Consider the following 12,835-nt stretch of genomic DNA (forward strand, 5'->3'; position numbering starts at 1 on the left):
TCACCGACCGCCCGGCTCATGACGTCAGTCTAGAGTGCGCTCCCATTGGTGGAGGCTCGTGCGCATCCGCTTTTGAGAGACAAATGCCGCTGCCTTGTAAAGTTGTACCGGACTGTAACCATATACACACTCGACGGTGCACTGCAGGGCGGCCGACTTCCTCAACCTGCTCACGTACGACTACCACACGGCGTACGAGTCGGCCACGCAGCACCACGCTCCGCTGGGCGCACCCGACGGCCTGCGCGACTGGGACGACGAGAGCCGACTCAACGTACGCTGGACGGTCGACTACTACCTGAAAGCCGGCGCGCCCCAAAACAAACTGGTCGTCGGAGTGCCCACCTACGGCCGCTCCTACACGCTAGAGGACCCCGACGAGAACGAGCTCGACTCGCCGTCGCAGGGACCCGGCGAGCCCGGCAACTCGACACGCGAGAAGGGCTACCTCGCCTACTTCGAGGTGAGTACGTGGTCGACGTCTTGGTACGACGCGACGAGCGTCGTATTAAGACCGCGCGCGCGCGCGCGCGAACCCGGGCGGTGTCGTTTCCAGTCAAATGCATGTAGGATATCCCGGTAGGGTACACACATGAAGCAACCTGGCTGGAGCGTGTCGACTCGGAAGGGTCGGGCTGAGACCTACTGAACCGGCACGAATTGAGTCGCCTCAAGACGCGACGAGCGAGCGATGTACCAATCAAACCGATCTTGCACGCGAGCGGCGTTTCAGCCATAGACGCATATACCGTATATGGTCGGTCCGGACCGGCAGAGCATCGCCTCCAAGATGTCGCGCACGCCAGCCTACTCGCGCAGATCTCGGAGGCCGTGGACACAGCATAGACGCGTCAACCCGGCTGAAGCTGTGTCGACATGGGTTGAGATAGTTCGCTTGATCCGGCAGGTGTTCATCACGTACGAGGCGAGTCATCTCAAGAAGCGACGAGCGGTCGGTCGAACTGCGCGCGCCAAGGCGGCATGTAGGGGTTTCAGCCAGAAACGCATATAGGGTCCGGCCATATACCGTATACTCATGAAACCGGCTTGTCGGTTTGAGGCAACTTGACCTGGCGTGATGCTCAGCACACGAACTCGCTTCTGGCGGTCCGAGATCTCAGCGGCAGCCTGCGTCGAGTCCTTGGACAAGTTGCGGCAATCGTGAATACAAAAGCCTCCCCCCCCCCCCCCCTCCCACACGCACACACAGTTTCTTTCTTTACTGGGTCGCCGGAAAGCGACTGGGACTCTGATATAGCCGCCGTGACTTGAAAACGTGCGTCGTGAAGGATGTATTACCAGACGCTCGAAGAAACGTAAACCTTAGACGCAGAGCTCTATTACGTCACAGCTTACGGGCGCCGCGTTCACGTCGCAGGCGCGCAAGTGTCCACGACTTGGTCGTTTCGGGCGCTTTCACAATGATTCGAAGCGTGGACAGCAGACAGTTTTGAAACGAACGGCTCTTCGTATATACAATGACAAGGCGTTCACCCTAGCCGAAGAACGCGCCGTCTCTATCTAGCACGATTTATAGGCATGTCCGCATTTCGCTCGTGAAGGCCTCCCATCTCGATGAAAAAGATCCGCGATGTTGCCGTTCATGGCCGGGTCAGTCACGGTCGGGCCCACGGCAGCGGTGTACGCAAAGTGTGACCCCATCGCTTACATATGTACTTCAGGTTAGCAGGTTCCTTTCCCGAGTGGAGTTACACGCTTTATGCGAGTCCTGTTGCTATAGGATAGTTTGGTATATACTGCGTCAGGAAGTTATAGGTGCGGTGCAAAACAAACCACAGGCCAAACGCCAATTGTGTTGCGGTTCGCGTTGTGGTCCGTGTTTCTCTTTCAGTGACGGTATACGAGTCAGAAATGTGCCGTGGTAAGTGGTGCATAGTATACAGGACGTTCCACTTAACTTTATTGAGCCAAACTTTGAAAATCTGCAAATGGCTACGTAGCTGGACAAAACCAAGGTAATGTTGTTTGCCGTCACTTGGAGATACTCAGATTATTTTTTTTTGCATTCCGCCTAATGACATAATTAGGCTTTTTAATTAATCAACTTCTCAAATATTATAATTAGATGGAAAGTTTCAATGAGAAAATTGTAGAGCAGCATGAGAAACTGTCGATACAGAGAGAGAGATGGTGAGGAAGGCAGAGAGGTTAACCAGATGCGCGGTGTAGGAAGTTACCTCTTACACCGTGACCAGATGTTAGTCTCTCCGTACAGCAGCTTTCTGTTGCTCAATAGGTGCTACATAAAAGTGTTTTTCCGAGCGTGAAAGAAGCCCGCGATTACATGCAAAGTGCCTCGAGCGGCCAGTCGCGCGGCAATCCGGGCATATCTCGAAAGTTGTGCTAGTCTTAGGATTTCTGCTAAGCAGACATTACCTCTCTACTCCTCGGCTTCAATTTCGCAATTACATGTGGCCTAAAGTTAGTAATTAATAAGTAAATTAGCATTGTTAACGAAATTACCGTTGAAATCTTTCTTACAGCTAATGTCCACCTAGCCGGGTACCCTATCAGTTGTGGAAGCCAAAATGGCTCCCGCAACGGAGAGCACCATCATATGCAAGCCATACGTCAGGTAGTCACGAGCACAAAGTCAATGATGCAAGCGATGCTTAGACTGTTATGTCACGCAACAAAGGCTGTACGTGCCACGAACCTCACGACGCAGAAACTGGTCACGTGTGAGCAGAACATCGTGACATATCATGGCACTCGCTCCAGCTTGTTCGGTGGTCCGCTATGCCCATCGAGCCGGAGCGAGTGCCAGCATGGTCGCGATGCGCTGCTCCCACGTAACCGCCGCCTGCGTCATGACGTCATGACACATACAGCTCCTGGGATACGAAACCGGTACCGGTTCGTACAGAAAAGCTATTATGGTAAGTTATTTAGGGCCATCTGAGGCCCTGCCAGTACATTTCTTCTATGGTTTCGAGGTCCAGGGATGGCCTAATGGTCCCCCCCACCCCGCACCTGGTAACGTCTTGCATCACTTATTTCTTTCATTTCGTTCCTCCCGCAGATCTGTCAGAACGTGAACGAACTGGACTGGGAGCTGCAGAGGCCCGAGCCCCGGCGCATGGGTCCGTACGCCTTCAAGGACGACCAGTGGGTCGGCTTCGACGACGAGCAGATGGTGCGCGAGAAGGCGCGCTACATCCTCTCCAAGGGCCTGGCCGGCGCCATGGTCTGGACGCTGGACAACGACGACTTCCGCGGCCACTGCGGCGGCGAGCAGAGCCCGCTCATCACGGCGCTCCGCAAGGAGCTCCTCGAAGGCACCACCACCTCGGGCTCCTTCGAGGACGAGGACGAAGAAGATGAAGAGGAAGAATTCGCAGCCAGCAGCAACGCCCGCTCGACGACCGCGACGCCCAGGGCCGCCCAGCGACAACAGCAGGAGATCGGGCGCCGCGTGGCCAAGTCCTCGCTGTCGCCGGGACGCCGAGGAAGCTCAGGCACGCGGAAGAACTTGGCCCTGTCGGTGACCACGCCATCGCCGCCGCCGACCCCGGACCCGGGACCGGCGTTCGAATGCGAGGACGAAGGGTTCTTCAACAACCCGCGCGACTGCCGAAAGTACTTCTGGTGCCTGGACTCCGGGCCGGCCAACCTGGGCACGGTGGCGCACGCGTTCACCTGCCCGTCGGGACTGTACTTCAACTCGAAGTCCGAGGCGTGCGACTACAAGGAGAACGTCGTCTGCAAGTACGGATTACCTTTTGGAAGTTCGCAGTCGAGGTGTTGCGAGAATTGAGTGACGCATTAATTTGGTCAACGTAGCTATATAGTTGGGCGAGTTATAATTGAGCATAACAAGACGTATGGCGTGCTTAGTAAACGTGGACATGCGATTAGAATGACTGCATGGACACACTTTGCGCTAGTGTCCTGTATGTCGTTCTAATCTCCTGCCCATTCTTATTAGGCGCATCGTACATCTAATTAGTAAACCATAAGCCTTTTCTATAGGAGCCTTGGAGCACGTCCTCTGGATCGTAAACTGATGACCCTTTGGCTTACCGGCATTTCTTGGGCGTGCCAGCGGAGCGCTGGAGCATTGCGATAACTTGATTTTTTTACAACCTACAACACTCGCTTCGCTGCGCGCGAGCGGACAGTTATAATTAATGTAGTACAAACATTTTTCGCTGCTATCCAGTGGGCGCCGCCATGTTTTATCACGTGGTATGAATCCATTGCTTGCCTCAGCTTCCTCCGTGTTTACAATGGGTGTGCAAGACGCCCGGTGCACCGGCTGAGCAAATCTATGTTTCGGCGGAAATCGTAGACGGTGACTGGGTGAACGACACGAAGCTTTGGCCACAGCTTCAGAGCCCATGTAATAGCTTTCCGGGCCCATTACGCCCAGTACAAACGGCACGAGCAGCGTATACGGTGCTTGTACTAAAAGCTGCGCTAGAAATGTATTTTAAGCTGTCTAAACTTTCCGCTTATGAATTAAATCAGGATCAGTATGTTTTGCTCTTCTTTATTTGCCAAACACTTGGAAGCAGAGGCTTGACATGTTTCTGATTCAGTAATGTTCCGCGGTGCGGTCACTATCTGATCGGTTTTCTGCCTAATCGCTTGTGGGGGAGCTTAGTTGCGAAAGATTTGTTCTTGATGCGCACAAGGATTTGGAACGTAGATGTTCTGTACTTTGTAATATCTTGTATAGCAAAACGTATTATCGCTAGTCACTCGCTTACTCTGTGGACCGTTACGAAACGTTCAGCTTCGAACATTGGTATGCTGTCGGTGTAGTCACCGTCACCGATGTTTCGGCGCACTGATTCAAGTGTGCGCCCATTCACTTATTCTTTATACGATGGCGATAGAGTGGGCGTAAGTTTGCGTCAGAGTTGGGGTGGATGTGTGTAGATAACTTGTGTAGAAACTTACTATGCCAAGAAGTGGTGCTACTCCCTTTGTCACTGTATAACGAGCGGTACTCACTCTTGCCGACGTTCCGGGGTCGAAGTCCTTTCTTTAAGAGGTTAGCGATGCAACGCTGGCGGATGAGCGAATTTGTTTATCCTCGGGGAAAGCCGTGCATCGCGAAGGGGCGGCAACACAGACAGCCCTTGTGTAGCAGCGGTCCATGCACTTGGTCACACAGATTCCTTCCATTTCTTAATATGCCAGGCACTATTCTTTTTTTTTTTTTCTTTTTTGCAATCAACTTGCGCACACGTATTCTCTCTACCGCCCCACATTTTGCAGCATGAATGAAGCACAGTGCGTTAGCGAACACCCAATTGCATTTCCGACAGTTGATCGCACAGAAGCAGGGCAGAAGTTGTGACAGTTTCGTATTCGTGCGCTTTCGCTGAGGCTACGCGCGGCGCGCCGCCGAAAGCGCCCTCTCATTCCTACGAAGCAAACTGCTCCGCGAAAACTGTCTAAATATTCGTTACGGTCTACATTTACAGGAAAATCTTGCTTCGTTAATACGAGTTTTTAAAATGAACGTTTCTATGGAAATTTCAAAAGACATTATTACTTCGTTTTGTCTACTAGTTCGTTATAGCGAGGTTTGAAGAACAATCGCTATATTAAGCACAGCGAAAACGTACGTACGTGTCGAACAGGGCGACGTTGTGTACCGCTAATTCTCGCAAGACAGCACGCAACGAAAAATCAGTGATGCAATGACTTGCAATGAATATCCTACGGACATCCACTGCCAGGACATGGACATCCTAGGGATGTGTCGAGAATGTCCTGTGGGCTTCCCTCAGGCACGATCGTTTGGCCGCACTTTCCGTGTCCTGCGGATATTCCTTGCACGCCCGCGAGGGACATCATGGTGGCATGCCGCGTAAATATTACAGATATGTCAGGGCCTTTCGCACGGTGTTCGCTATAATGTCTACTACGTTCTCGGCACACGCTGTGTGACTGCTGCAACGGGCAGAGCGCCCACGCACGTTTGCGTGCAAACGTTACACGGGCACGGAAGTGCAGTGTACTTCGCATGCTCCTAGGGCCTCTGCCAGGCACAAATGGCTTACTGAACTAACAGAAGTTTTAAAAGTAAATTGCGACAGAAACTTTGCAAAGTACGGCGTACACACGAGCCGCAGACATGACAGCTTCGGATCCTAATTCGAGTCTACGAAAAAACATAACTCTCTTACGAAGAAACTCAATGACAAAGCCTTTTGGGGGATAATCAATTCACCTATAAGCCGAACAAAGTCCATGCGCAATATCCTTGGACATCCGTGGTGCGATATTCGAAAATGGACGTCCGGTGAATGGCCTGTTTGTCTCCGAAACGGTGCACGGACTTTTGGTACATGATATGGATGTCCACGCACGAAGTTTTTTCACTTGTAGTGTCAGCGCACCTTGTTTGACAAATAGGTTACTTTCCTTTTTGAAGTCTACAAGGAGGGTATGAATAAATGCGTAGTATCTTGCTCTGTTAGTCCTCTGTCACACTGAGTTGTGCGCCTTTGTAGACCTTAACCCTTAGTTGTTGTTTTTTCTCATTTTGTAAAGAAAACTAGAAATGCGTGCGGATATTAAACACCAAAATGATAACACCAACATTCGCCGACTTTCGCAGGGTCCAGACACCAACCGAGGCTCCGTCCACCACGACGCGCAAGCCGCGGCGGTCCAAGGCTCGCTCCACCACCACTACCACCACCACGACGACAACCACGACCCGAAGGCCAACCACGACGACGACCACCACAACCACGACCACACCTCGGCCCCCGACCACGACCACAAAGGCTCCCGACCAGAACGTCGCCGAACTGCTCAAACTCCTGCAGAGCATCGGCGGCGTTGAGAAGCTGCAGACCATCCTAACTTCAGCCGAGAACCCGCCAGGACCCGGCGTCGGCACGGCTTCCCGTCGACTGCCGCCTCAGGTGTTCGCACCCACCGAAACGCCGTTCCGGCCCGTGTACAACGACAGCAGTGCCGCGGTGCAGGGTCACGTCATCCGGAGACCCCCGCTGTTCCAGGAACCACAGCTGTTCCAGTACGTCGAGCCGGCTCGCCCGCCGCCGACGCAGTTCGCTCCACCGCCGCCGACTCCGTACGCTGCACATCCGACCCCGACGCCCCGAGAAGAGACCAACGTGTTCGTGGGACCCATACACGGAACGCTGCCTCCGCGAATGCCCTTCCAGTTCGTGTACCAGGCGCCCGAGAGAGGACAGCCGCAACAGCAACTGCAGCTGCAGCCGCCGTTGCAGCAGCAGCAGCTGCAGCAGCAGCAGCAACAGCAGCAACAGCAACAGGTCTTCCAAGGCTACCAGCAGGGAGCGCCCGTCGGTCCCCCTCTGGCACCAGCGCCTGTAAATGCTCCGCTGAACATTCCCGCGCAGCCACCCGCGTTCTCGCCCCCGACGGTGCCGCCCTCGGTGTACCCGACGCAGCCGTCGACGTCCTCATTCACGGACTCGGCCGTGACGCCGATAGACTTCCCGCCGGACTTCCAGACGGACGCCGAGGTCGTGGTGCCGCTCAGCTTCAAGAAGGGAACCAAGGTGCGCATCAACAAGGTGGTCAGAGTCAACGGCAAGCCCACGGGAGACCAGCCGGCTCCCGGCGGAGGTCGTCGTGGAAAGAGAATCCGCGTGCGACCGGGCGACAGGCTCACGGTGCGCCGTAGGCCCGTCCAGCAGACCCTGCCGCCGACCACTACCACGACCACGACGACGACGACGCGGAGGCCGACAACGCCGGCGCCGCCGCAGTACGAGGACGTCGAGTACGAGTACGAGTACGAAGATGAGGAGCCGTCGACGACTTCGACGACGACCACCACCACGACGACAACGACGCGTCGACCCAGCCGGAGAGCCGGACGCCGCGGAGGCAGCAGGCGTCCTGCAGCAGCTGCTGCCGGGGGCGGTCACCGACGGCCCGTCGTGGCGGCGGCTCCGTTGCCCACCATACCCCCGGACCCGTTCGCGCCGCCGATCATCCTGATTGACGAGAATACCGTAGACTGTCACAAGCGCGGTGTGTTCCCACACCCGGAGGACTGCGGCAAGTTCGTCGTGTGCGCGCCCAACTCGAAGGCGTCCACGGGTCTGCGCGGCTATGTCCACAACTGTCCCGCCGAGAGCTTCTACAAGAAAACAGTGGGCCGATGCATGAAGGGCGACCGGGAATCGTGCAACAAGTGAGGACGTCGCGGGTTGTCGCGCTCCCCCGCCATAGAACGTGTTCCAAACTTTGCCAAGATCAACGTCGCAACCAAGACACAAGAGGAGCCCTCCCTCCACACCTAACAAACATAGACATGCGCATCGAATCTGCAGCATCTTCGGAGGGCTGCTGGTGCACGGCACTTCCGTCTAGCTTTTGGAGCAGCTCAATATGCTGTTGGGCGCAGGTACCCGGACGAAAGGGCGCACAAGAAGAAGGCAGTTACATACAGTGGTGCATGGACACAATTTCGCGTAGTTTGTGTCGATGGGCCACCCTCATTTCAACGTCTGTGCCAGCGACCAGGAGCACCAGATGACAGTTGGGCCAAGAAGAAGCTTCTACGAACTTGACCATGCGCCATAGCAAATGTTAGGCAAAGAGGCACATGCAACATTCAGATATGCATCCGAGAACAGTCCTGCTCATTCTTGTTTTGTTTTTGTTTTTATGCATACATGCTTCACAGCAAAATGTACACTGCAGCAAGGTATGCGGGGTTGTGGTGGGGTACGTCCAATAGTGCCATGGCTTTAACGTTATTTGGCTCAACCACAAGGTTGTGGCACACAGCAAGAATGCAGTCTATGCACGAAAGCACCTGGTGCAAGAGTAACTTCCAACCCTGTGTTCCCGGCATCTGCTTTTGATCCAGCAGCTACAGAGCTAAAAAAAAGAAATTGTGCCACCTAACCCACCAGCAATGAAGACAAGTCAAGACATTACCTTGGATGCTGCCGAACTCCACCCCATTTTTTTTATTTCTGCCATGTTTCTTTCTCGAGCCGGTCAGGAACGGCACAGCCCTGAAGTTTCCTAGAAAACACTATCAGGTGTGATTACCTTGTTAGCGACAGAGTTAGCCAATCCTTCCGGCATCCAAGATGAGGAATTTGGCAATGTGGCGGAATTGGATGATTTTCAGGGGAGCTATCCTGGATGCCATCAAATTCCACCGTGTTGCAGAATTTACCAATTTGTCTGCTCTCATTGGGTACGCCCTCCCTGATTGGCTCAAAACATCAGCATGGCGGAATTTGACAGCACGGCAGAGTTTGACATTGTCCAAAACAGCACCCCAACTCATTAGAGACAGCCATAGAAGACGAAGACGCAGCCAATCCAGTGACGTCAGCAGTGGTGTCAGCAGCTCCCTGTGAATCTCGCTGTGTGGTGTGCAGGGATGTTCGACGTTTGCCCTCGTGTGCACAGAACTGACGTCCCTGTGAGGTGACGGGCTCAAGAGACGCTATAGTACAAAAGGCGCTTCCCTGAAACCTGGAAGTCGTGGCTGTGGCTTCAAATGTGCTAATGACGCTGTCTTGTCATAGAAAGAAATAAAACGAGAAACATGGTATGCTGCGTGTTGGTGCATTGCTAAACGAGCACATGTTGGAGGTTCCCGAGCATGCATGCGGGATCATGAGGTAGATCGTCAATGCTGTCACGTAGGTATATTGACTTCCCACAGTGGAATCATCTCAGAAGGAAGACTATAGAGAAATATATTAATATATTGCTTAAGAAGTACCTTAAGAAGTGTCTGTTTGAGCCAAATATGGCCTGAAGTATGAATAAATAAGATACAATGGCAGATTACAAATGTGGAATACTAAATAAGTTAATACCATAGAAGTACAAGAAAACAAAGGATAGGTGATGCTGCGACCTGAAAGGGTAAGGCATGTGTCTGCTGCAGCAAAAGTCCGTGGGCAACTCAGCACATCGTAATGGAATGTCCAGATATTCACCCAGCAAGAACCATAGGGAACGTCAACCTTTCTGAAGCGTTGGGATTCAAAGCGGATGGAAGCATTAATTGGTGACCAGTCAAGATAAGCAAGAGACTTCTAGAATATTGATGGGAAACAAAGCAGGGAAGAAATTGATAGAGCCAGAGTCGTTACAAGCATAGGTGACAGTACAATATAGAGATAGAGGTTTTAATGGAGAGAAAAGATCAAGGAGAGATAGGCAAAATGCTAGACTGCTGTGCATGTATGTACAGTGGAACCTCAGTTGATACGATCTTCACGGGAACCGGAAAATGAAGCGTATCCCCATCCGAAAATCGTTCCATCCAACGTATTATCCAACCAAGTTGTATTTTCAGGAAACGAAAAAAAAAACTTATCCCGAAAACGTATTAAGCAGAATCGTATCAACGAGGTTCCACTGTAATATCCGATTAGCTCAGGCAGGCTAGGGCTGGGTGACATATTTGTTGCCACCTCGTTGTGAGAGGGATGGCAATACAAATAGTCATCTCCTACCACCTTGCCACTAAGTCGTGGCTTTTGATAGTGCCTGCTCAGGTCCAGTTAAGTTTATCAATACAGGAAGCTTTAAGCTAAACTCTTAAACAAGCTTTGACTCCATCTGTCAACTTTTGGAAACCTTCCTTGCACAGAACTGCTCCAATTCATAGGGATAAAGAGTGATGCCCCACTCACATCATAGAAGTGGCAGCTCGGGCATAAAGTTCCAAGAGAAGTGCGACTTTTGTTTCGAGAGATAACCTACTTTCTTTCATTCGAAGTACTACACATAACGTTTCAAAAGAATACTACTTGACTGCCACATTCCAAGAATGTTTGCAGTCAAGCTACCAACCAGCAACAAGGCCAGCTTTGTCAGCAAGGCCAGCAATAGTTTCCATGGGATCATTTAGCTTCTCGTTTGTTACATTTCTCTTTATGGTTGTTACATCCGAAAACATGCAAGAGCGCACCACCAATGCGGCAACGTTTGTCGGTGGCATCTACGCTGGCCGCAACATGTTGCCGCTGAAAACAGACACTTAGCAGAACCTGCCATGAAGCACAGGATTGCCATCACCATGTTCAAATCGTCACTGGTTGCTGATATCAACATGGCTCACGAAGTCGAAAGCCAAGAGAAGGTGGTTTAAGGCACAAGTGGCTGTTCTGGTCATGTTTGTGGATGCTGTCTCGTTCAATAGCAAGCAATGTTGCTTCTATATACAAGGCTGTGCATAAACTTATGCGGGTGTCACACGGCCAGGTTTTGAATGTGATCGAGCCCGATCGAGATCGAATTTCTCTGTCGCGAATGGCTTGTTTGCTCACTCTGCGAATGGGAGCTAATCACGGTCAAAAATTGCGATCCAGATCGGGCCCAACCGTGACCAAAAGTGGACGTGTGACACCGGTATTAAAAATGGCTGTGAATGCTGAAAAAGAGGCTGTTATTTAAGATCCAACCCAAGCACCAGATGGAAACTACAAGCTTCATTTAGTGCAATTCATGGCTACGATTGCTCCAAAAACAGCGTTTAGCATTCGATGTAACCACCAGGCAGAGATGGTAAACATTACTGAGAGGGTTTTCAGTAGCTTATTGATTTCCTATTTAACTTGAAATAAGGCTATGTGTGAGGATGGCTTCTTGTTGCATCAGTAGTGTTACCGCAACTATTATCAGATGTTATGTTTTCTTGGATCACACAATAATTTCCCACGGATCCCCTAGAAATGTACTAATAGGGTTCTACTGTAGTAAAATAGACTTCCGCTATTTCAACTCCATCGAGGGTAATTCGAATTTTTCGTTAATTTGACCCCGACTTAATGTCCCAGCTGATGGCCAAGCACTTCTATGACACCAAACTTTCGTCATTTTGATCCTAGAATTAGACTTCACCAGATAATTTGAACTTGGCTGTCATCACGCACGTGGCCCGACCTCAATGGTGGCATGCAGTGGTGACTGCAATAGCGGCAGCGTCCGTCTTGGCGGCACATAAGGTAGAATGAATGCATCAAACACATGTCATCTCTCGTCTAAAATGCATAGTTACGGCCTGGCACAAGAAGATAATTAATAAAGAATGTTAGCCCACAGTGAATTATTACAGTACTTACTTGATTCTAATGCGTACCTTCTATTTCCAAGATAATTTCTTCGAAAGTAAGTGGTGTCCAAAACATGTCTATGACGTGTTTCCAGCTCCACAATTATTTACAGCGCATGCAGTCAGCAAAAGTATGATCTTCGATATTCATTTTTGGTAGCCAGAGAGAGCCATCCCTGGGGCATGGATTGGAACATCACCCGGTGCGATTCGGTACAAAACCAAAACCTCGTTCGGAACAGTCTACTGTCAAAGCCAGCTGAGCCATCGTCATCACCATTGCCACCACAAGATAGTGGCCATGGATAGCGACAGAAAAACGTCTTGTATAGCATGACGACAGCAATGCGCCAGTTTCAGTCCAATTACGAAAGCACATTCAAACAATGAGTTATTTTACATGTTAAGCTAGCAGTAACAAGTCACGCCACGTGTTTTTGAGGTTACCGAGAATTGCATGCATCGCAGGACAAAATAACAAAGTGGCTAGTGTAGGTGTGGGCCGCCATTTTGTTTGCGATTGTTGCGGAGCCGCTTGATAAATGCAGAAATCAAACGCAATATGGACCAAACGGAAAACAACATGTTGTGGTTCTTCATAGACAGTGATAAAGTGTTGTCCGAGAGCGATGGCGATGGACATTAAATAAATAAATTTCCATTCCACGAAGATAATTTTCACTGGTTTCGTCTTTTTCTTGTTACCAGAATCGAAAGCGGCTACATATTTCTTGCTAAACAATCTGGTGCATATTCGAT

The 12,835-nt window shown here is 51.2% G+C and overlaps 1 protein-coding gene across 1 annotated transcript in view; it reads left to right on the forward strand.

Moving 5' to 3' along the window:
• LOC119453204 (uncharacterized) overlaps positions 1-9,578 on the forward strand; it is a 69,354-nt gene extending 59,776 nt beyond the window's left edge. The window contains exons 6-8 of the mRNA XM_037715225.2: positions 148-463; positions 3,044-3,729; positions 6,599-9,578. Coding sequence (XP_037571153.1) covers positions 148-463; positions 3,044-3,729; positions 6,599-8,180 — 2,584 coding nt within the window. The 3' untranslated portion in view covers positions 8,181-9,578. The remainder of the gene's footprint in view (positions 1-147; positions 464-3,043; positions 3,730-6,598) is intronic.
• Positions 9,579-12,835: the final 3,257 nt, after the last annotated feature.

Source organism: Dermacentor silvarum, chromosome 5 (genome assembly GCF_013339745.2).
Source record: "Dermacentor silvarum isolate Dsil-2018 chromosome 5, BIME_Dsil_1.4, whole genome shotgun sequence".
NCBI lineage: Eukaryota > Metazoa > Arthropoda > Arachnida > Ixodida > Ixodidae > Dermacentor > Dermacentor silvarum.